The 24272-nt window shown below is 38.5% G+C and overlaps 1 protein-coding gene across 4 annotated transcripts in view; it reads right to left on the bottom strand.

The window, feature by feature from the left end:
- Positions 1-12370: 12370 nt before the first annotated feature.
- Positions 12371-24272, bottom strand: part of LOC104062684 (cytochrome b5 reductase 4) — a 41325-nt gene continuing 29423 nt past the window's right edge. For 2 of the 4 annotated variants that reach the window (XM_054062387.1, XM_054062384.1), the window contains 5 exons: positions 23640-23792; positions 22865-23015; positions 18963-19049; positions 17445-17609; positions 12373-16533 (listed from right to left, as the gene is read on the bottom strand). In XM_054062387.1, the coding sequence (XP_053918362.1) occupies positions 16479-16533; positions 17445-17609; positions 18963-19049; positions 22865-23015; positions 23640-23792 (611 nt within the window). In that variant the 3' untranslated portion in view covers positions 12373-16478. Of the gene's footprint in view, positions 16534-17444; positions 17610-18962; positions 19050-22864; positions 23016-23639; positions 23793-24272 lie in introns of all 4 variants that reach the window. The other 2 variants (XM_054062383.1, XM_054062385.1) reach the window with 2 other exon arrangements.

Here is a 24272-nt window from a genome sequence, read left to right as displayed (position 1 = left end):
TTATGCTTCTGTTTGAAGGCAAAGCAATAGCAGCAATTACTGGGAAAAAAAGAGATGCATGGGGCAGAAGAAACTGCATTTCTTACAGCATGCTTAATGATGAGGATTATGCCAGTTTGGGGGCACTCGCAATCAGAAACTGAATGAAAAACCCAGGCTCACACACCGTGTAACATCAGGCAGAATGCATTGCTATGCAGCTGATGAAGAACTGTTTAAGTTCACATCTTGCCCTCCCAGAATGGAAGAATAATGGAAGAATAATATTAGATTTACTTCTGGATGAACTTTTTTTTTTCCTCTGCTGTTAGGAGTGTCATAATACTTAAAAAGGAGCAGAGTATATTGTACAGCTTACAATTTTCTCATCTTAAAGGGAGATAATTTTTTTTTTAAGTTGTGATTTAAAGAATAAGAAGCTGCAGCTCTATTAAGCTTTTGCTTTATTACAACAAAAGCATCTTTTTTTTGCCTGTCCATTAATGTCAACTCACAGATGGTTAAATTTTAACAGTTTGGGATTTTCAGCTACTAGATTCATACACAAATATTTCCTATCCAATTTAACAACGAACAGCAGTTGTATAGTCATCTGCTTGCTGAATGTGATCATTTATCAGCCAAGTTAATGGACGGTGTCTGGGTACTGCCTAACTATAGCATTGGCAGATTTACAGGTGTTAGCTGTTAGAAATAACTACAGGACACAACTGACAATAAATAAAAAAAGCCTTGGAGATGCTAAAAAAATCTGATGAAAAAAAGGTTGCGTGTGTCTTGACACTCAGGACATTTTCACGACTTGAGCCTTTTCTTGCCCACATCCCATGTCCTTGTCCAGGCTGGGCTGCTCTGTACTTGTGCCCTTTTCACTCTTAAGAAGGTTGTTAAAATTACAGCCAGGAAGGGAACATGGGAATCAGAAGGGATAGCAGTAAGCTTCAGGAAAACCCTGTTGGTTGAAGATCTAACCAAAACTAAGGTTCACTTCGTCACTGAAGGCTTACGGGGGAGCGGACTTCCAGAACAGTTAGCTCCAGGTCAACAAGACCTCATAAAGACATTTTCAGTACTTTGAGCTACAGGTCAATGATCACTTTGAAAAAAATAGCTTGTCTTGAAAGAACAGAAAAAATTAGCTGAAAGGAAATTTCTTGCAGATGTCACTCTTCAGCAGCAACCTACTAGAGTCTGGTTTTCAAGACTGTCATGCTGCATAGGATATAAAATAAGCAATTTAAATAAAAATATCAAGCTGATGTTTCTTGGTCAGAACTAATGGCAATACCAACTAAGTAATTTCGTTTACCAGATATTTTAGAATATGCATCGTGTCAGTGATAACTCTTCAATGGTAGGCTTCAGAAGAGAAGAGCAGCATAAACACAGTCTTGACACATTTGCTCTGTTAAGTACATTACGCAGAGGAAGAAGCATAAAAGAGACACAGGAGTAATTGGAATAGATATAAGGTAGATTTACAGGAGGTGTAGCCTCAAGGCATAATAAAAACATTTTGGATCTATCCCATTGCAGGGACACACAGACCAACAACCAACAGCAGGCAGGCAGGACACACAAGATGCTCACCTCAGACTTTAAGCCCTTTTAACAGATCAGAGTTTCTTGACAGCAGCAATAAAATAAAATTCACAAGAACAGATTTGAAGGGAAGATGGAAGATAATACAGAAATGGATCTTCCACCTCTTAGCCCAAACACGCTTTACCAACAGCTCTGGCCCTGGACTATCGACTGCCACTGCTCCAGCAGAACATAGTTTACTATGGTCTTAGAGCACTAGCAGAGACTTCACTTTAGAAGATGATGTACACAGAACCTGTTTCCTGCAAATATCGTATAGACATTCAGATCCCATTCACTTGCAGCAGAGGCTGAAATGAAAGCTTTGCACCCACATCTTCCAGGGGTTCACACAAACGAGCATGTGTACAATTTGCAGTGCTCCTTCGGATGAAAGAGGTCACTAACCACGAAGAACTGAATTAGTGTTAAGAAGTCTGCGCTTCCTAAGTAGTGGGACTGCTTGCAACCGTTAGTTCTTTTTCTTCCACGAGACAAAGGACTTAATTTTTGCCATTCTAACAGTGTCTACAGTAATTATACCTCAGCAATACAGAAGAGATTATTTTCGCAGATGAGATACTTTTTATTAAAAAAGTCATGAGGTTTGTTTTCAACAGCAACCTAGAACTGAAAAAATCCCACCGCTCTTACAAAAGAACCAGGGGAGATCCGAAACAAATAAAAGATTTGATTAAATTCTGTCATGCCAAATATAGTTTTGCCCAATGGGAAGAGGGGAGGGAGAAAACATACATTTAGTGCTTATGTTCGTCAAAAGAGTCTTCTGCAGGCCCAGATGACAGCAGCAGAACAGGCATTCAGAGCCTGACTGTGGGCTCATTGAAATTGAAGCGAAAAAGAAAGTAACATTTTGCACCTTGGCATCACGCCTCAGTTTCTGCAGGCACATTACAGAATTTCATACCAATTTCATATTCTTTTTCTAATACTTCTTAGAGCATCACATTCCCATCTCTAAACACCCTTGTGAACGTATCAGCAAAATACGCTCACTGGCCAAACCATTTTTATTTAGCTTGGCTCTTTTCTCTGGTTATTTAGCTTGGCATTTTTTTCAAGCAATGCTCTGAAGCACTCTGAAATTGAAGGCTATGTCAAGTTCACGTTTTCCTCAACAGCTGTATTTCTCTATTATGCTGCCATTCCTTCTCTTCAGTGATGGCTGAGGTGAGGGGGGAATAAAGTACTTGCTGCCCTTCACCTCCACCAACACATGAAATCATCCCAAGCTAGTGACAAGAGAGTGGGCACTATTTTTTGTCCACGTTTTCATAAGTGACAGATAATGAAGAGCCCAGATCAACTGCAGATAAGGACACTGCAGCTCTCATCGTTTCATTCTAGTTTTAACTACCACGCAGGCTGTGCAGTACATTCAGTCCCAGTACAGACATCAATGCAGTCAATTGTGTCTCTCCAAAAAGGATTCACCAAAATCCGCATGCTCAGCAGGAAAGGAGATATCTGATGATCTCATTGATGCAGATGAAGCCACCTCCTCTCAAAAAGGCACAAAATGAGGGAACACCATGTCTCCTAAGGAGTCTAAGCCATGACATCTCACCTGACTGCAGCTTTCCACATCTAAGCCGGTGCAGTCTCAGGACAGAAGCCACACTTGGGGTATTTGAAGGTCATGGGTTAGTCACTGATGCCCTACAGCTCAGTGGCCATGACTACTTTGAGAAGCAGAACATGCCAATCCTGTTCCTCTACAAACAGAAAGGACTGAAGGTCTCCTGCATTTAAGGATGCTGCTCTGCTTCTAGTGGCTAATAGGTTTCTTATCCCAATGAAGAAGCATTTTTCAAACTATATAATTTCACAAGTTCTAGGGTAAGCCTAGAACAGCACCCACCAGAAGTAGGCTAAGCCAATTATACCTCAGCTTGCTTTTCCAAGAGTCAGAAGCCAAAGCATCTACTGAGGTACACAACACATTGGCCACCTACACTTTTTCTGGAAACAATCCCAGAGAAGAAGTGTGAGCCAGCCTTATCTTCAATCGTATAGAGCAATGAATGCAACAGCTACTCTACAGAAGTCTTGAGTGTTGTTTATTTCTAGCAGGAACAGTCAGCTTTGCTAAGCAACAGCATTACTATCTTACTTTGGCTAACCAAAGCAGTCTTTAACAAGCCTAGGGGAAGGGCCTTTTCTGCAACAGAGCTGTCTTCGAGGACTCTCTTCCCCGGAAACTATCCATCTCCTGTCTACTAAAATCTGTGCCTGGGGCTTGGTTTCCCAAGACGTTTGTGTAATTTCACTGTCAAGATGCAGGTCCCACCCTTCATGACTAGTGAACATACGAGTAAACTAAGCCCATTGTACCATGCATGCTGTCAGAGGGCTCTTACATTCTTGGCATCCTGGCAAATCTCTCCAGGACCTGCTGGGCAAGGAATGGCCAGCTGTTTTCCATTTAGTGAGGAACAACTGTCCAGTTTGATGAGGGAAGACTGAAGCATCTTCTTTAAACCAAGTTCTCAACCTGGATTTAAATCTGAAATATGAGCAGAACGTCAGGACTGAGGATGAAAGAGGGAAATCCTGCTGATGTTGTGGCCTCAGAAAAGATCAGCAACATCAGAAAACCCCATCAGAGCAGGCATAGCCCTTGCTTCCTAGACTCACTGTGCGTTGAGCTGAATGTGCATAGAGTCCAAGCCTAAAAAAACAGGAGACTCTGCACTCACAGGATGAGTTGCCTCCTGTGTATAACAGGAAAGGAGGAAACCGTGTGCCTGAGTGATGGATTTATCAATTCATCCTGTACAAGGTGCATGCTCATCTGTCAAGCAGTACACATTAAGAGATACTCCCAGATAACCCCAGTTATCGGGCTCTTGGTCTGTCAGCTCCTTTTTCTAGTGTTCAGGTTGTGTAAGCATCCCAATACACAATTCACAAGTACTGTTGCCATGCTTAGAATTAGATTAACTTTTAATATCTTTACCAAGGGAAGATTCCACTGCATTAAAAACGTACATAATCATTATTTATTTAGTAAAAATTCACTGTCATTGGGTTTCACTCTACACAGCTTAAAAGGACATAAATTCTGAACTTGCCTCACACTCATACTCTCTCGGGTACATAACATTTGTTTGCAAACACTGCCTCAATACGAGTTTATTTGAAAGAGGAAATAAAAACAAACACAATTTCACACAGGAAGCCGTCTGGTCTGCCAAAACTACTGCATGCTATTAGCAATACAACTGTGTGGAATACAGACAAAAATTGTATTCTATGCCTCTTTCTGCAGGGTTTTGTTCACCTGAGACATACTCCGGTCTTGTCAGTGTCCTGCTTTATTAAACACAACATAATTCTGTTGGCTTTATTCCCAGTAAAGGGAATCTGGACTAAATGTTATTCCAAGCCACCTGTGGCATGTTCCAGCTCTTTTCTCTGTCATGCTGTACAATACTTTCATTACTATGGTAACTGTCCAGTTGTTACAGTATTAGGGTAGCAAATCACTTTCAGTAATTATTTCTTCATGTCCTCAAATCCAGTGGAACTCTTGCTTATGCTGCTATATCTACATATGTTCTGGGGAACACAAACATTCACTAATTACAGAATCTATATATAGCCATGCCTGCGAGAGGGAAAAAAACCCTGCAACTGACAAGAAACCAACATCTCATGCTGTCAAAGTCAACTCATTTCTGCCATAGGAAGAGGCAAGGCTACATGGATTTTCCAGGTCCATGGGATAAACTGGGTTTCAAGATTGTACTACAGAAACAAATACTGAGAATCAAAGCCATACACCTTAAAACAGCTCTGGTGTTTTCATCCTTCATGTCAGACCAGGACATCTCACTGTCTTGCTCTGATAGATCATTTGGGTTTCTAATCGATTAAATTGTTTCAGCTGTTCATCAGTCTGAGTTTAAAAACTGCCGTTCAATGACACCACGAACCAACCACTGACACAGCACAGACAGCATGGAAAAGCATTAAATCTGCTGCCTGATTTTGCTGGAGAACACGTTGGGATATCAAAGTACAGTTCACTGTAAGTCCTCTCGGTGGTAACTGATGGGCTGGTGAAGCTGTAACAGGTGTCTTTGTAGTTCTAGTAGTCATTAAAAGGTTAATAAGTGATGAAACTGTGTTTCAAGCAGTTCAGTTATTTTCAAACGTCCTTAGCTTGTAGTATACAAATGTCATTAATTTTTCTGCTACCTTAAAGAATGGTCAAAATTACAATTTAAAATTATTTATAGGATTCATGGGCTCTCTTCGCTTTTGACCAAAGATGAAAGGGAAAGGAGCTGCACTTGATTTTGTTTTGGTGTCACTTTGAAGTAGTCATAGCAATAATCAGGAAGAGATTGCATAAAAATTTGGCTTCTACTTACAAGTTTTGTTTCCAGATATTTATTACTTATGAATGCTTAAGAAACTATTTTCCAAAGCAATTATTTTCTGGTCTGGGAAAAGCTTTTTAGTAGCCATAGATACACGGACATATTTCATCACAAAATTATTCTTATTTTACTAAGGGAATGCCAGGGAATACTACATGGATTTAAATGTTCACCAAGATATCTTCTTCAGAAAACCTCATCAACACAGAGATTGGCAAATCTCTCCTTTACGTAGGCAAAACACCATTTTCTTACGTCCTCAACACATGCCTAAGGGTTGTGTGGTAGGGTTTTTTTAATCTTACAAGATGTGGTTTGCTGGGAGATGCTATTTCTTCTCTTAGACTAAGGAAGATAGGGACAAAAATGAGGGCACGTTAGCTGTATGTCTGAAACAGAAAGGAGACTTCAAGCTGAAATTTGAGATTGTTTATCTGAGTTTAAGGGTTTCTGTTCATCGGTTACTCATCTTCAGGGGAAAGGAAAGAGAGCAGTGGGTAGCGGAGGAGAGCACTGCCAAGGAGAATGGTGAGCACAGTGTTAGTCACAGGGGCAGAGACACACCCAAGCCATTAGTGCCATGATGAGTATAAGCTACATTCATGTATATGAGGTGGTTGGAGCCTTGAAATTGCAGGGAGCAGGCACAGAAAGACATTTTGAGACAACAACACTGTGGAGGTAAGCTAAGCTAGAGATTAGTCTCACTGGATAAAGTGATGTATAAACAACAGCTCTGAGAAACAATTCACCCAAACAGCCTGTAGAAGCAGAAACTGGTATGTTGTTCGATACAGAATTCCCTTCCCCCCTTCTCCTTCTTTACTGACCATTTGTAGTTCTGCAGGACACTATGCCTGATCAAAGGTCCCCATGAATGGAGTTTTTTGAGAGGCAATGTCTCAAATAAAAGTCAACTCTTTCAATATAACCTAAAGCTCAGAGAAAACCCTAAATGCCTTCAGGCTGTAGCTACTGAAGCTAAAAAAAAAGAGAAGCAAGGCAAATGATTTCCCCCTGAAAAGGGATTGATAGAACTCCCAAACCACAGTGGACTGCCCTGCTATTCCAGTCTGTCTCCTCTCCCACACAGCACACAAAGCCCTTTTGGCGACTCTTGCCTACTCTAAAAGGGTTTAGACAGTTAAGAGGATTCAGTCCTGCGTATGCAAGGAGACAAGAAAGTGTGCTACTGAAATTCCTCCGATTTTGTCACTTAACATAAGGTAAACAGTATAATTTGTAAAATATTTCTCGAACTGTCCTTGTGATGAGTTCAAAAGACAACCAAAACCTCATACGTTCACGCTTAAAAAAACCAATATTGTTTTGAATGTGAATAAAACACCTGATAAAGCCTTGGTAATTGCTTGCATCACCAACTAAGAGAAATATGAGAACAAGGTGACTCCAGCTAGGGGAAAACCAAGGTTATGTGACTGAAAATCCACTAGGTCTGCTCTGTTAGAGGGATAAGTTGTTTGCTTAAATCAAAACATACGGTGAGCAAAACACTTGCTCTGCAAACTGGCTCTCTGCAGAAGCTGACATACTGCACACGATCGCTAGTATGCATTGGTCTCAGCCCTTGAAGACTGTGAGAGGAGCCCTGCACTTCTTGCACAACTGACCGCTCTTCCGTAGACGCAAGAGAAGGTGCAAGGTTTGCAAAATAATTTTGGCAGAGTCTACTGTATTCACAAGGTCCCAAGGTAGTGGAGTCCAGTAGTACCAGCATCCCTCATATTAGGAGCCTGGGTAGAGTCAAAAAAGCCTTCACAGAGTTGCATGGTTTCCAGAATGCAATCTTATGAGGACTGGTCTAGTCCCTGGCTGTTTCTCAAGAAGAGGACTTAGCAGTAAATCAGCATATAAACTCTGAAGCTTCGTTGGCAAGTTTGTGAGAAGAACAACAGGGGACATATTGAATTATTAAACTCATTTCACTAGTTTCAAAACAGATAGAAGAATCTCTGCATGTAAGTCCTACTACCCAGGAAATCTATTATTTAGAATTTCAGTATTCAGTATTTCTTATAGGAAAATAATTTCACTGGATTTTCTGCACCGAAGAAGTACATTGTTTTTAAGCAAAAGTACTGGAGAAGTCCAGCTAATATACTTGTTTTTCCTAGAAGGGATGGCATAGAATCTTGATGGGAATGTAGATACATTTAAGATGGTTATTTGAACAATTTTGGGCTTAAACATCTGTCACAAAATCTACTCTGCTTATATTCACTTATCTTGTTGAATGGCTAAGGGCAGAGGGTAAGTGAAGACCTTCTTAAAATTCACAATGACTGTGGCATTTAGGAGAAAAACGCGCTACTCCAAACAGTCTGATCCCTTAGAGGCATTGGATGCATTTTTGAACAGGGATTCAGCCTGCTACAGAGATAGGGAGTAGCTTTTTCTTAAGTCACATATGACAATTGTGCAAGCCAGTGGGCATCTTGGCACTCAGCTGCTCTTTTTGCCTCTTAGAGTTACCTTTTCTAGCCCCGCACCCAAGTACCTACCTTCAGATCCCTAATTTTTAAAAGTCTAAAAATTTAATGCACTATTACATTTCATGTACCTCCCTTTCTCTCTCTTCCCAGTGGTCTAAGAGCACCTGTGGAGGCCTTTCATCATTTAGAGCATTAACAACTGTATGGACCATTCAACACAGTAAAGGCTTGCTTTCATTTTATAGTGCACAGAACACCCTAAATTATAACCTTCCTGATCATCATTTTTTTCCTTCCATCCCCCAAACAGCTGATGTTTAGAGCTGTCACTCGCATCTCCCTTATTGCCATCTCTGAGCAGGCATCAGAACAGCACCATCCTGGCTTCTCCTCCATTCAGGGTGTAGTTTTCACAACTTTAACTGAAGCAGATGACTTCTTTCTAAAATGGTTTGTCTCCCCTTTTTTGGAGCTGATGCTTGAAATTTTGCTTTGTGTTCTCCTGCAATGACTTCTGTTTAATTGAGAGGGACACAGTTCAAAGCAGAGATCAACAAGGCCAGAGGGGGAAGTGGGACAACCCCCTTCTCCCCATCCAGAGCTGGTCAATCATTTAGCAATTTTTTTGCATCTTTCTTGTGAATAAGCCAGGCATTTCTTCAGACTTAGTGGGGAGGAAGTTCATCATATCATACTGTGCTTTCCCTGACATACTTGACCTGAAATACATTGGCCAAACTTCTCTTGCATGAGTAATAGTCTAGTCAATCTGAGCAGCATGGAGTTATTCCTCTGCTACATCATCTCCAGCCTCTTCCCTGACCCTGTTTTCTGCCAGGTAGATATAGACATACATGTGTATCTTCCCGCAAGTGACTCAAACTTCTTGTTTTACTTGCTTTTAAATTCACAGTGACTAGCTCTTCCTCACCTCAGTGCATTTTAAATTGGTTCTTTATTTCAAAAAGGAGAAAATACTCCCAATGGGACTCAGTTTTCTACCTGCAAATACAAATGCAGGCAGGGTTGCCAGGCACCTACGTTTCAGTTAGAAACATTTGGAAGTTGATGACAAAACCCAGACATTCTTACAAGTCTCTTCAGGCTTACAATAATACAATCAATAAATCCATTGGGAAGCTACAAAACACACCAGGTGAGGACACTCCTCATTGTTAAATGCAGAGGGTATGCAAGCTGGGAGGAATATTCTGCCATATTAAGGATTAATAGCATCATCTGCATCCCAGGGAACTCTTCATTGCCTTCTGGAGCATCCATTACCAGGTCCTGGCAGACGCCAGACGCTCGACCTTAGCAGCTGGCACAGGCTTGAGACTTCTATGCACTTACCAGAATTTCTTACCTGTGTTGCCACAGCAACTCAGCATGCCCAGATTGTTTGAAGACAGTCATCTGTTTCCATAGGAACAATGCATCCAGCCTGCACTGAAACTTCAGCTTGGTGAAACATGAAATGTGGCCAATAAAAGGAAAATCAAAGAATGAAAGGCAAGTAGTTAACTGAGAAGCAAATCTGTATTTCATACACACAGGGAGAGACAGCTGGGGAATATTTACCCTGACTCAGGGCTATGTAAATTTGGACTATGACTAGAGTGTTAAATCACCGATCACACACACTAAGACACCTCTATAAAAACATGGATTGACTTTTTTCCCCCAGTTACTGACAAATTTAATGTTTACAATATCTGCTCAAGAAATTGAAATGTGAGACTAAGGTAAGGAGAGTTGTGTTTATTTTTTTAATTCAGATTTCTCCACATCCATGCTGTTAGCCTAGGAAAATCACATAGCCCCTGTCATGAATAGATTTATATACCTGTAGAAAAGATTAAAATGAAGCAAGATTATTAGTCAAGGGAGGTGATTCTACCCTTCTGCTCTGCTGTTGCAAGACCTCACCTGGAGTCCTGTGTTCAGTTCCAGAGCCCTCAGTACAGGAAGGACACGGATCATTAGAGTGGGTCCAAAGAAGGCCACAAAGATGATCAGAGGGCAGGAGCAGCTCCCATACAAGGACAGGCTGAGAGAGTTTGGCTTATTCAGCCTGGAGAAGAGAAGGCTCTGAGGAGACCTTGTTATAGCAGCCTTCTAGTACTGAAAGGGGCTTATAGGAAAGCCTGGGAGTGGGTTCTTTAACAGAGAATGCAGGGATAGGATAAGGGATAATTGTTTTAAGCTGAAAGAGGGGAGATTTAGATTACGTATTAGGAAGAAATTTTTTACTGTGAGCGTAGTAAGGCATTGGAACCACTTGCCAAGAGAAGCCGTGGATGCCCCCTCCCTGGAAATGGTCAAGACCAGGTTGTGTGAGGCTGTGAGCAAAACAATCTTATTCAAGAGTAGTGCTGCAAGCATTCAGCTGAAGCACTTTATTTCTCTGGCATCTTTTATAAAAGACAGAAACCTGCTTTGCAATATGCCTTATAAACATGAGCTCATAGAGGAATGCAGGACTGTGCCATGTTGATCACATTACCAACAATAAAGATTAATTACAAGAGAAAACCAGGCTGTTCATAGCTCCATTTTAACAGCTGCATAAGACTGTGATGTTTCCTAATGAGCACAGGCAGACCATGAGCATCACTGCCTTCAAAAAAACGTTTTCATTTGTTAATATAAATTAGACTTGATTTTACATGTTCAGCTTGATGTCCATTACTTCAGGAATTTATTATAAAACTTATAAACTGCAAAAGGTCTTTGAAGTATTAGAAACATATAAGTAAAATCTAAAGTTACACTTCAGCCACTTATAACACATAGTATCATATCTAGATTAGAAAGCTGAAATAATGTCAAGTGGCCATTTCTTGCTAAGCCACTCATGCAAAGCAAGTTATGAGTAATAACAGATCTATTCAAAACTTCAAAGGAAATCAGAGGCTTTTAGAAGCATGAGAATTCTTCCTAGATTACATCCTAAAAATCCTCAAAGTGCCTGAAGTTTTGAAAGCCCATCTTGGGAGATACAAGCAACTCTGCATATCTCAACAGAAAGTCTACTTCGGAACTCAGAAACAAGTGTTCTTCCACTTAACTCCACTATAGATGTCAAGTTATGTCTGTTCTCAACCACATATGATCTGGATTTCAATCACTGCAAAAAGATGATCAAATAAGTATTTGAAATGTAGAATGCCATGCTTAAAGTGGCCCTCCTGAATTGGTCTAGCAGGGATCACCACAGGGATATCATCTTTGACAAGGTCAGAGCAATGGTTGGAATAGAAACATTTGGGGACTATTCTTCTTTTTCCAAACCACGCAGCTCGAAGAGCCACATTACAGACCTACCTGCAAGAGAATAATGAGAGAGGGGAAAAGTGTCAGTCTTCTACAATAGCATTTTATGAGGAACTAAGTTCATAAAAAAAAGCTTGTTTCTGAAAATTCCCATTCAAATGCCGATTTTATAGGTGTAACTTCTACACATCTGCGTAGTGGCTTTTTGTTCAGTTTGATTCTGGCTGGTCGGTTCTTAAAATTGCAGAATCAGGTGGCAGCAGATTGATGTAAAAGTCAAAAGAGGTATTTCCAAGTTATTGGCAATGTACCTACTTGTGAGGGAGGAGAAGAAACTATTTCAGCTGCATGTAGCATGAGCCACTGATGTTGAGGTCACTGGTGAATAAAATTTATGACTATCTTTTAAAATACACTGATGTTGCACAGTTTTGTAATGCAGGAATTTTTCTAGAAAAGCAGCTGAGAGCTAGTGTGATAAAAGATACCCCTACAGGAAGGTTTCCCTGGCTTCTCCCCAAAATCAGTTTTGCTCAGGAAAAAAAAAATGCACAGGAGACAACAGAGTGAATTTTTACGCTTTACTGTGTAATGAATCTCCTCCAGAAGAGTCAGAACAACTGATGCACTGAAATAATAAACACTGTGTAAAAAACCCTAGAATGTTTTTCTCCTTGTTGTTAATGAAGACCCAACTGAATAATCACGTCTTTCAAATTCCTTTTATTTACTGTGTGGTTTTATTAAGTATGCTTTCTACAAACAGTTCTCTCCTAATGAACACACAAATATCTCCTTGTGCAGCAGCAGAGAAATGATCAACTACACCACATTGGCTCCTCTGAGCTTGTTTTAATCAGTCTTTGAATATGTAAGTATTCAGAACTAGAACTGATACGTGCGCAAATTGGATTTTCCTATAAGCAATGGTCCTCCTCACATTTCCTAAAGGCAACAAACCCCAAGAAGCGGAGTTTTTTAAAAATATAACTGGAAAATAATTGTTATAATTTATCATCCTCTCTCATTATCAGCAGCATGCAGCAGCAGCTATAAAGCATCCTTACTAATGGATTACAATGTATAATTGGGATTTCAGTCTTCAAGGTCTTCAATAACAGAATTAAATACAAACACTGTATTAACTATTGTGTTTTTCATGTTTCTCATGTGTGGACAAACAAATATTTTATGAAGAGTCATTTGGCAGACTTACTAATATACTATACTCAAGTATTTACTTCAAGCTACTGTTTTAATTACACAAAATGTGTACATAGAGCTGTAAACATAAAAATTACATGAACAGTTTACCCAAGAATATGTTCCAAACAAAGAGCTGGGAGACTCCACATGTCCCTTTTTCCCCCATAAATGATTTTTCACACACGGTCCCTGTTTGATCCTGACAACACAGTAATTAGGACCATGTCTTTTGATAAATGTTTCAAATTTCCTTTCATAAAATTAAAGAGTTTGTTTTTTGGTGAACTATCATCCAGAGACAGTACAGAGTGTGAGTTCAAGAGAGCGTTTATCTGACATTACCCAGATAATACAACAATGTTCTTCCGATGTCATTTTCTACTTTTAGTCCTATTTCCTAGGAAAATGTAGCTCTTTTCTGGTCAGTCTCTGCACAGCACTTCAGAGCCTATTCCCTCTTTCCTCTTCCCTTCTAACAACTCTGAACCTGCAGGCCAGTTTCAATAGAAGCTGGGCGGTGTATAATTTTGCTTAGCACAAACTTACTGTAAAAGTAATTTGAACCAACTGAAAGATTATAGGAAGATCCATTAAATTTCAACAAGGCAAGTCACTGAACTAATGATAATGAACTGAAAGGTGTACCAGTACAGGACAAACCCCCCATATTCTTAAGGAAATTAATATTTCCCATCCCCAGAGATGTGCAAATTCTGCAAAGCTTACCATAATAAGCTGACAATCTAGCCAGGGAAACAGCAATGACAAATAGTTGATGCACGTATTATTTTAACTTCTAGAAAGTATCCATCTCTTCCTTGGTAAAAAAAAACCCCATAGAATATGGTTGAATGGGGCCTTGGGCAGCCTGGTCTAGTGGGACGTGTCCCGGCCCACGGTAGGGGGGATTGGAACTAGATGATCATTTAGGTCACTTCCAATCCAAACTATTCCATGATTCTATGATTCTATAACCAGCAGAAGTTGCAAGATAACCTTAGGTACTTGCTGAGAACTAGATACCACTACAAATGTTTTCAACGATAAAACATTTGGATACTGAGACCTCCAAGGATGTCTCTCTTGCACAGCATGGTCATCTTTTGCTTCTCATCAGTAACATCAGCTTCTCAGTATTACTGAAGTTTTTGATTATTAATATTTCCAGGAAAAATAGAGTTTCAACAAGCCCTGGAAACAGAATTCTCTCTTCCATGTGGACAGATGCAGACCAAGATGCAGGATGTTTCCTCCAACTCCATGAAGATGTGACCTGGAAGCACATTCACAGCAGAACACCTCTGCACTCAGTGCCTTGTTGAACTTGCAACCACATTGACCAGGTTAGTTGCTTTTCTTGCTTTATATTTACGGTATTTAAGATCCACATACTTTAGGACACGAATGTAATCAATTGTAGGAGCCCTCAAAGAGAACAGGGACTTGAATTGTCTGAGACAAAGGATTGATTAAAGGAAGGCCTGGTCTGGTGGGAAGTGTCTCTGCCCGTGGCAGGGGGTTGGAACTGGATGATCTTTAAGGTCCCTTCCAACCTAAATTATTCTATAAGAATTTTAAACTCCTCTCCCCTTACAGGATGAGACACACATTAGGGTCTTCCTCACTTCAGAACCACAAAAGTCTCCAAGAGCACAACTTCCTCCAAGCTGCAACTGTCAGCAGCAATTACCATTAGCACTCTAGACTGGAAACAGACTGTCAGAAACCAAAGAGGATGCACACTGACTGCAGAAGCTTCTACACCTACTGTACTAGAACCAACTAGGCCAAAGCCATTGATACTCTGTGTCACAACAGCTACTTATCCAACACACTTCCTTTCGTCCTTCTGGATAAAGGTAGGTAAGGATGATCAAAACACAAAGGGCAGGATATTGGCAAAGTAACCTGTTAAAACCAAAAAGCCTGAGAGGGAGGCAATTAATTAAATTCTTCTACACAAGAGACCACCACGTCAGATCTCAGGTGATTGGAAACATGAGGAATTCCTCAGTGTCCTATGGAAGATGTAAGGTTTAGTCATTAACACCAAAATGTAATTTTTTAAGTCACCACAGTAATCTTGGGTTTGTGACAGAAAAAATGGTAAAATTCAATGAATGTTTTATAATGTTTTATTGTTTCTGCTTAGCAGAAGAGAACAATGTTCAGAGCTTTCTACTATAAATCTCCACAAATAATGCATTTCAAAATTGTAACTGAAAACATTTAGATCTTTCTATATAACAAAACGATGACACTACCACTGTCTCTTCTGAAATAACTTAGGACCTATGGGAATGACTGACAACTGGATCCTTTTCTGACTTCTGGTCTAATAAACAAGAGGCCTCTGAAGAGACAACAGCTTAGTTTAGCATAGCCAGTCACTCTCTGATAGCAACTTGACCTTTTTAAAAGGTATTTTTACAATATTTTTCATGAATGCTGAAGCATGAACACCACAACTGCAAATCTGGCTTCTTAGGAGGAAGAAATACCCATTCAACACAACAGGAGTATGCAAAGAGTAGTTGATGTCATTCAAAACAATGCCTACAGATACTATTGACAACATCTAGAAGCAGAGGGCATCTGTTTTGCTGCTTCTTTCTCCAAACTATTAGTAAACTAGTTTTAGATTACCGCTTCATGTTAACATCCTTTTAATAATGGAGTAAAAAAATCTCACCAATGCAAATAACCTCATTTAATACTACCGCAACCTGTCAATAACTTTTTAGGTAATTCTAAGGTCTTTACCCTGATATCTGCAGGCCACAATCTGTCATATTTTACCTCTAGAATGTCTCATGATGAGGGATGCCTGATAACAGTGAGGTCTCACAGAAAGTTTTGTGGGAGACCAAGACTCAGTGCTTCTGTTCTAAATTCTCAGCTGGTGTTTTAAGCTTGTGCAAACCCTTCTGTACCACATTATAAACTGAAAATACAAACAATTTACAAAAATGTATGAAGTATTGTAAAATTATTATTTCTTTATTATTTCATGTAAATTTTGTATTTTACCAAAGGTACTTTTATTCTTTGTTTACAAAGCCAAAAGTGTATCTGGATCACTTGCAAATCAAACAGAGATATCAGATGAAAAAGAATATTTTTCAATGACCGGTTACCTGAGTTACAGTGCAATATTTAATTTCAGACAGTATTGCTCTTAAGACTTTTTACAGTAAGAAACAATAAGCTTTTTCAAGTCAAAACCTAAATAAATCAGTGCTTGTCACAAATTTAAGAATTCTCATAAATCAACAACATGAAATATCTTATATAATGTGTATTACACATTTTTGCTTGTCTCTACAATAAATTAATACCCTGGATGACTTAAGTATTAGCAAAAGTATTTACAAAACCAAGATAAAACACAGTATAAAATTTTTTCAAAGATGTATTTCTCCCCAGAAACAGTTTGGTACCAAGAGTGAAATTTCAAGTCTTACAAAATTGCTTCACACTTATTTAAATTCATGAAGATAAATAAATAAGATTGACTTATACAAACAAACATAGATATCCATAGGTGGGTTTATGCAGTAAAAGCGTGTATCTCTTCTAGGGAATAGCCAAGATCCTTCAGATATCTGAAAGTCAGAAATCAAGTTGATAACATTAATATTTGGAACCCAAACTCCACCACAGACACAGCTGCAGCATAACTGCAGCACCATTATCTTGTTTTCATTCAGACGTGCACAATAAGTTTATCTTTGCAAATACATTTAGAAAAAGATTCAGGCCCAGGAGCTCACATGTACTACATGATCTTTTAGATTACTGGAAAAATATCTAAAAATAAATACAGATATCATTTGAATTATCTCAGATTTCTCAAGAGGCAGTATAATTACTGGCAAATTCCACCCCCCATTAGATCCAGGCACCTGACTTCAGTAGGGCTGCAGAAACACAAGTGATGACCGTATTCGTTCAATATTTTGAAGCTGGGCAAGAGAAAGTTAGAGGGCCTTTCATCTTTGAATATATGGCATATATTAAAAAGTAAAATATTATGTACAGACATAAATAAATGAATTAATTAAAAAGAAACAACTGCTTTGAATTTTACTATTTATAACAATTTATCAAGCTAGCACCAACACAGAAAGCTTATTTCCTATCACAGCAACTTTTCTATGTACATCAAATTAAAGCAGCATTTAAAATCTTGGGGGAAAAAAGTTCACTGTTAAAGAGATGCCCTTAGAAAGAAAGTTCACTGTTAAAGAGATGCCCTTAGAAAGTTTTGGACAACTTACTAGAGCTCATTAAATTCAAATATTACTGATATTTACTTATTTACATTCTAAATATACTCCTCAAGTATGATGCCAGGTGTTTTAAGAAATATTTATTTTTTATTTTAAAAGTTTTCTTGCAAAGCAGAAACAGTAAGGCCATTTTTGAAATCCTACCAAGTCAAAACCACTAGAGCTGGTTTAAGTGACCAAATTTATAAAAATTCCTTATTCTCTAGTTAATTTAAAATACTCACTGTACTCCTTGTTCTGTAAAAGGTGTTGGGCCACAGATGCAGATAAGCACTTTGGAGTCTTTTCTGCTTCTTTTCACAAACTCAGAAAGAAGAGATGAAGAAATCTTCCCCTGTCTACCCGCCCAGTCCTTTGTTGGTTGTGAAAGAATGAATTGAACCTCAAACCTGGAAAGCAGAAGGCTATTTCAGAAATATTGCCTCTGATTAGAAATCTGCCACATGAAACACTACCGACTGAGACACTGACATTTCCTATGATTACTTTCTTGTTCTGCTCAGTTCTCACTGCCCAGTATCAGATCTTACATTTAGCTGTCCTACCAATCAAATCAATCAAATCACCTCCAGTATTGTGTATTCAATTATTAAACCCAGTCTTTCAATCTTAAAAATTCTAAATGTATGTTTCACCACAGAAATTAAAAACACCTAGTACCAATTAAGATACTAAAGCAGAGATTTTATTGTTCTATTATTCACTTATACAAATACTGCTGCAGCTCAATATGGAAGTAGTGAAATGAGAATGCTCAGCCAAGCTTGTGAAAATGTCAGTACAATTTCATTAAAGATAAAATACTAAAACTAGTCTCAAAAACCCACGGCAGAGTAGTTATTGAGTAAAACCCAATCAATCATGTATCTGAGGCTCCTAGAGAAAGGGAGAAAGGGTTTTTACTGTAGGTTTGTACAATGCCTAGACTATGAAGCTTCAGACATCCCCAAATAATATTGATGTTTTCACTTCAATGTTGTGAAGGAACAAGTCAAATCGATTTGCTTTTACAATTTCAACTAAGAATTAAGTGAGCATAAACAAAACCTACTTGTACCATGTAAAATCTAAGCAGTGACAATTTATCTAGTGATGAAAGAAAATTAAATTAAAATTAAAATGCAACACAATAGTTCTGTGTCTCCTGACTGAACTATGACCTGCTAAACTACACTGACATTACATGTGTACTAATGCATTGTAATATGAAATTACATAGTTCCTGAGGGGGGACATTATGTAAAAATGAAAATAACAGGCCTAATTTAAACTTTGAATTTCTAGATAAACATTTGCTCCACTAAGTGACAACAAAGAGACTTTTCAAGACTTCTCTAACAAGTCTGAATGTTTCTCCAAGGGTTCACTGTCCTGGTCTATCACTTCTGCACTTCTCTTTGCACCTGTATTTTCTTCACCTTCAAAAAGCCTCCCAGACAGTCTTAAAAATCACCTTATCTCACATATTGTCTCAAATAAACATCTATTAAACACTGTCCTATCAAATTCCTCACTTCCTTTTGGACCTGAAAGACATAATGACATAGCCTGCTGCTATGCATCTGTGACCTTACATAAGCACATCTCCTCCTACTCCCTAGGCCTGATCAAATTCTTAGCTAGGAGCTTCCAGAATCAGGACCTGTCTTTGTGCCAAAGCTCTACAGTTAGTATAAGCCTCAATACTTGTTTTCCTCCACACTGGGGTGGTACAAGTTGTTCTCCACAAGACTTTTAAATACCTCTCATCTTTAAGAGCTAATTGCTCCAATCGGTTCCTCCACAGTATGTCTTCTTCAGTTTTGTTGAAAAATATCAGCTTCACTGCCCTTAAAAAAGAATAAAAATTAACTGCAGATTGTTTCTGTATTTGAAACACATCTTTAAGAATCAGAACTTTCTGCATTACACAGAATTTTTTACTCACTTTGTGGTTGTTTGTTTTGCAACTCTGCAATCCTGAAATCTTTTTGCAACTAACACAATATAACACCTTTCTTGCTGTACCTGGAAGTCTGCTGGACTTCTGACCTCTCTACTGAATGTCATAACCCTGTCTGCAACCTCTAGATCAGGTTGCAAAATAAAGAAAAGTAGAGTCTCTTGAAGGTAGTAAGACCTGACTGAGAACGTAATATAGCTTGTCAAGTTTTACTTAGTTTCACCTAGTTTCACAGTAGTGTTTGAGCACTGCTACTTCAATTAATAGCTGGTATATAAACTCTGTACACCTTTTTAAATATTACATACACCACCTTGTAGATCTGAAACTGGAATTTCAAGAAGGTTATGTCAATATTAATTTTATAAAGATGGAAACTAAACACACAGAAGTAAGAAAAAATCGTAACTTGCAGAGCAAACTACAGCTCTGTACTATTATCTTATTCCTGCTTTATTTGTTGATTTATAAAATTATTTACCTAGAAAGCTATTGTTTACAAACATTATATTTGCCAGAAAGTTGACATAAAATAAATAAATAATCTGTGATTAAGATCAGCACTATTATACCTTCAGATTTTTGAGCTACAGTGGAGATAAAACACAAAAAGACTGACTTTACAAAACAGAATTTATCATTTGATGAAGCCACATAAACCTAACATCTCCTTTACTGCGATGACAGACTGATACTCTGGGGATAACTGCTGTAAGACAGATTATCTGCTCTTAAATGCAAGCAGTTCCTGAACTGCACCCCACAGGGCTTTAAGTTACACTTGTTTTTTCTACTCATGCACAGCTCTGAGCAGAGAGAGCATGCTGCTGTGGTGCCAGATGCTCTAAGTTCAGCGCTCTACCTGCAGGAAGCCAGAGAGCTGGGATACCTGGCACAGAGATGCATGCAGAACCACAGGGGTACCTGTCAGGGCCATCACTGGGGCTGAGCGAAGCCTGCTGGTCCTTCGCAGCACAAAGTTCCAGCCTTGCTTCGAGAGACTAGTGCTACACACAGCAGTCTATTTACTTGATGCTGCGCTGAAACTATTAATTCCTATCACCTCCTCCTTCGTAGCTTGCAGAAAGCAATCTTTCATGCATGCACATTAGATATACCAGGGCTCCTGTGGAGAGTTCATGATCTCCAACTGTTTTTAAGCGGCACTTGAAAAGCCTGTGTTCTCCTAGTCTGAAGATACATTTGTCAGGCTTCTAACCTTTTCTCCTTTTGCAGTTTAGTCACACTTCCAGATATTGGCAGATGTCTTACACCAAATGTCAAAGATAAGAGTTCTATTTATGAGAAGCAAGTTCATTTTCTCCTGACAAAATATAAAACTGAGGTATGACAGTGGTGTATAAAAAACTTCATCAATAATATTACCAAGAGAAAACAGATCCATATTCAGAATAAGTTACACCCAGTTATACCCAGAATAAGTTACAACATACAAGCTTTGGAGAACCTATTCAGAAGCTAGGATGTGCCAAAAATATAGGTTCCTTAAATGCTTCCCAGGGACCACTTTCCCAGAAACATGGAAAACAAAGCACACTTCAAGAATGTAGTGTTGTCAGAGCTGGCATGGTGCACCACAGCATCAAGTGTTACTCAGGTGGTGAAAAAAGTCAACAGAAAGTGCATAAGAAAGCCAAGAATTTTATTCATTGGGCACAAAGGCAGAACTTGGTTATTTGTAGAATAATGCTTTGAGACACTCTTACCAATACTCCACAGCAGAGATAAATATATCTGCTGCAGTACTGCTCAGTACTCAGCCATATAACAAGAAGAGAAAACCCCCAAACCCAGAACCAACTGGAAATAGTTCTGCTAGAAATGAGGGAGAAAATAGCTAGAAGGAAGAGGTGGAGATTAAAATATGATCCCCACCAGTACAGAAAAACTGGTGACAGAAGTTTAGATAACAAAGGAGAAACTTCATCAACTCTGTGGAAGGAAATGCGGAGAATCAGATGTATCGGTAACTATTAGAAGCAGTGCAGGTTTTAATAAACTCAAAAACTGGTATAAAAAGTCTTATGGAGAATGTATAGGGAGAGAAGTTAAAGAGATCCTTAGGTGATTTTAATACAGAAGAAGAGGAGGTAGAAAAAGTGACAAAACCACTTTCAAAACCAGAAAAGTGATAATGAAAGCGGAACAGTATATTAAAAGTGAATATGAGAATAGAGTGGTAGTTTAGGAATAAAAAGCTAGAGAAAAAACAAGATACAACTACCAAGAAGAATTAGGAATAGACTGCAAGCATCCTATACTTACTTGAGAAGAGGATTAGCCCTCTACCTAGTGTTAAGTGCCTTTGTGCCTCAGTCTTCTTTACCCATCTGACAGCTTTTATAATATGCCACCAGTAAAATGGAGCAAAAAATCTCATCTTAGACAAGAGAAACAAAACAGCAAAGAGTACCATTTTCTTTTTGAATTAATACTATAGCCAAACACAATTTGGCCTGTAAAAGAAGAAACAAGACTGAAGGAAGAGCATTATGGCTTCATTCACACAAGGATATTATAGACAGGAAAAGAACAAATAGTTTTCCAGTTTTACTGCAGGCAAAAAATAACAGACTTAAAAGATAATAGGTAAGACTTTAGCTAGACAGTAAGAATGGAAATACAATGATGAAGCTCATCACATCACAGCAAATGCTGCCAAGGGAAGTTGTGAATTCTCCAGTGTTTGCAGTGCAGCTCCTGAGGTTCAGCAGCATTCACCCAGCACTACAGAGGTTGCTTATGCACCCTCAAGAGACAAGTTAGTCATTATCCTGATCCTTCCTCAGTGTTCTGCAATTCGTGTTCTAGCATATGCACTCCAAGCTTACAGCAATTGTTACCTTTCACAGTAAAATAATTTTATGCAATTTATATTTATGTTGTTTATATGTGCATATAGTCTCATTATATAAATAATATATAAAAATACATATATGCACACAGACACCCTCTCTCAATATTATCCCAAAAGAGAAATGAGGGTTAAAGAACAAATGGAAAGCTAAGAAACTAAGCTGCCCACTGCAGTCAGAAACAGAACTTCTTCACAATGAGAGTGGTGAGACACTGGAACAGGTTGCCAAGGGAGGTTGTGGATGCTCCATGCCTGGAGGTGTTCAAGGCCAGGTTGGATGGGGCATTGGGCAGCCTGATTTAGCAGGATGTCCCTGCCGATGGCAGGCGAGTTGGAACTAGATGATCTTTAAAGTCTCTTCCAACCCTAACTATTCTGTGATTCTATGTCAAATTGTTCATTCTATGATACTATGACAAAAAAGAGGCCATAATTAAACATCTGTAAACCTCCTCAGTCTGAAAAACAGTATCTGTACAGAAACACTTCAATCCTAAAAAAGGTCCTCAAATGCAAAGCTAGTTTTTTAAAAAAACTGGATTTTCTACTTGTTAAGCTCATTTGTATCAGGACTAAAACCCAAAATGCAAATCAATCCATTTTTCTGATGGTAGCCAATATCCAAATATGTGTAAGATCCCTAGGACTCTGACAGAGTCTTCCCTAAAGCATGCCAGCCTTCGGCATAAACCAAAGAAAAAAGCTTCTATACCATTTACTACTTTTTTTTCAAACAATTTTATTAACACTGAAGCTTTCCTATTATGTTTCACCTGTGCATTATTTATTCTAGCTTGGGGTTGAATCATAAGAATCGTACATACCGGAGGCAACTAACTTCAGTCAGAGCAAAATTCAGCAGTTTAACCATTGGCGTGAACCCTGTGCCTGCTGCCAATAAGAAGAGTTCTTCTGCAGTTTGAACTTTTGACTTCTTCAAGTTACCTTCAGGATTGCTGACAGAAATATAGTCTCCTTTATTAAAAAAAAACCAAACAACAGAATGATAAATGTTAACCTGATATAAACAAGCCAATTAGCGTTCTGAATTTTTAATAGGACCTTTCATATTACCTTCACCTTTGTAACATTAGGGTTCCTTTCAGAAGGGTACTATACATTTCACACAAGGATCACCCTTGCTAAAAGAACAGATGTTCAATTAAAATGTCTTGCTGTGATGGGTTTTACACTATATAAGTACACAAACACTTGCAAAGTCAAGTGCTACAAACAGAAAAGGAGGTGTATCTTAAGTCCATAAAATAGATCTAGCTTTCTTTATTCAGAAGTACAAAAAGTTGTTCTAAGAATGCATACAATCAAACACAAAGTAATCAACTATCAGGTGTGATACAGTTCACACATCTGAACAGTTAAATATGAACACATTCGGAAGATTGGTCATGAGAGCTGTATGTAATGGACAACATGTGGTTACAGTGAAGATAAGCTTTTGTATTTGGGGCATGGAGAATAAGGTTCAAGTCCTGATGTAAAAGTAGGTAAACCAGAATATCACAATCCCAGATCATGAATCTGAAAAGATAAAAGCAATGATTGCAAAATCAAACACAAAATACATCAACATATACTCACCAATTTGTAGATGGTCAAGTGCCTGCGTGAACAGTCCGCAGGAATAAATTTTAATCATTAAATATATATGTGCACCATCAGGGCAAGATGGTTCTTTGAAATCCAGTGGCAAAAAAGGCAATACAGGTGTGTATGGTTTTACTATCTCTGTCCCTAGACAGAAGACGAAAAGGTAGCTGATAGAATATGAAAAGTACTCTATATTTAATGCCAACAAATACCAAAATAAACAAACAGTAAAAAAATAATCTGCATATCCCATAAAAATAACACCATCACAAGCTTTTAAGCAAGTACATTACTTTCCACTGCACCAGTTCTTATTACAGTAGACTTCCACTTCAAATTAAAATCTTCAAGCCCACAGTACGTTATTTCTACACTACTTAGCAATTCAAAACACTGGAAGGAAAGATCTATAGTCATCCCTGAGGAACATGAAAATATAAATGCAAATGTTTAGATTTTCAAGTACCACAGCTTGATTTTTTTCTAAATTGAAATAGCAGATCTTTAATACTGCACGATTATATCTTTCTTCCACTATCATTTCAAAAAGCCATCGTATAACAGGCAGAAAGACTGCAGGAGCCTGACAGTAGCAAAGAATTTGGTAGGGAGGATGAAGCGAAC

Source organism: Cuculus canorus, chromosome 3 (genome assembly GCF_017976375.1).
Source record: "Cuculus canorus isolate bCucCan1 chromosome 3, bCucCan1.pri, whole genome shotgun sequence".
NCBI classification, from domain to species: Eukaryota; Metazoa; Chordata; class Aves; order Cuculiformes; family Cuculidae; genus Cuculus; species Cuculus canorus.
Note: the sequence above shows the minus strand (reverse complement) of the source record. Positions and strands in the feature narration are given on the sequence as shown.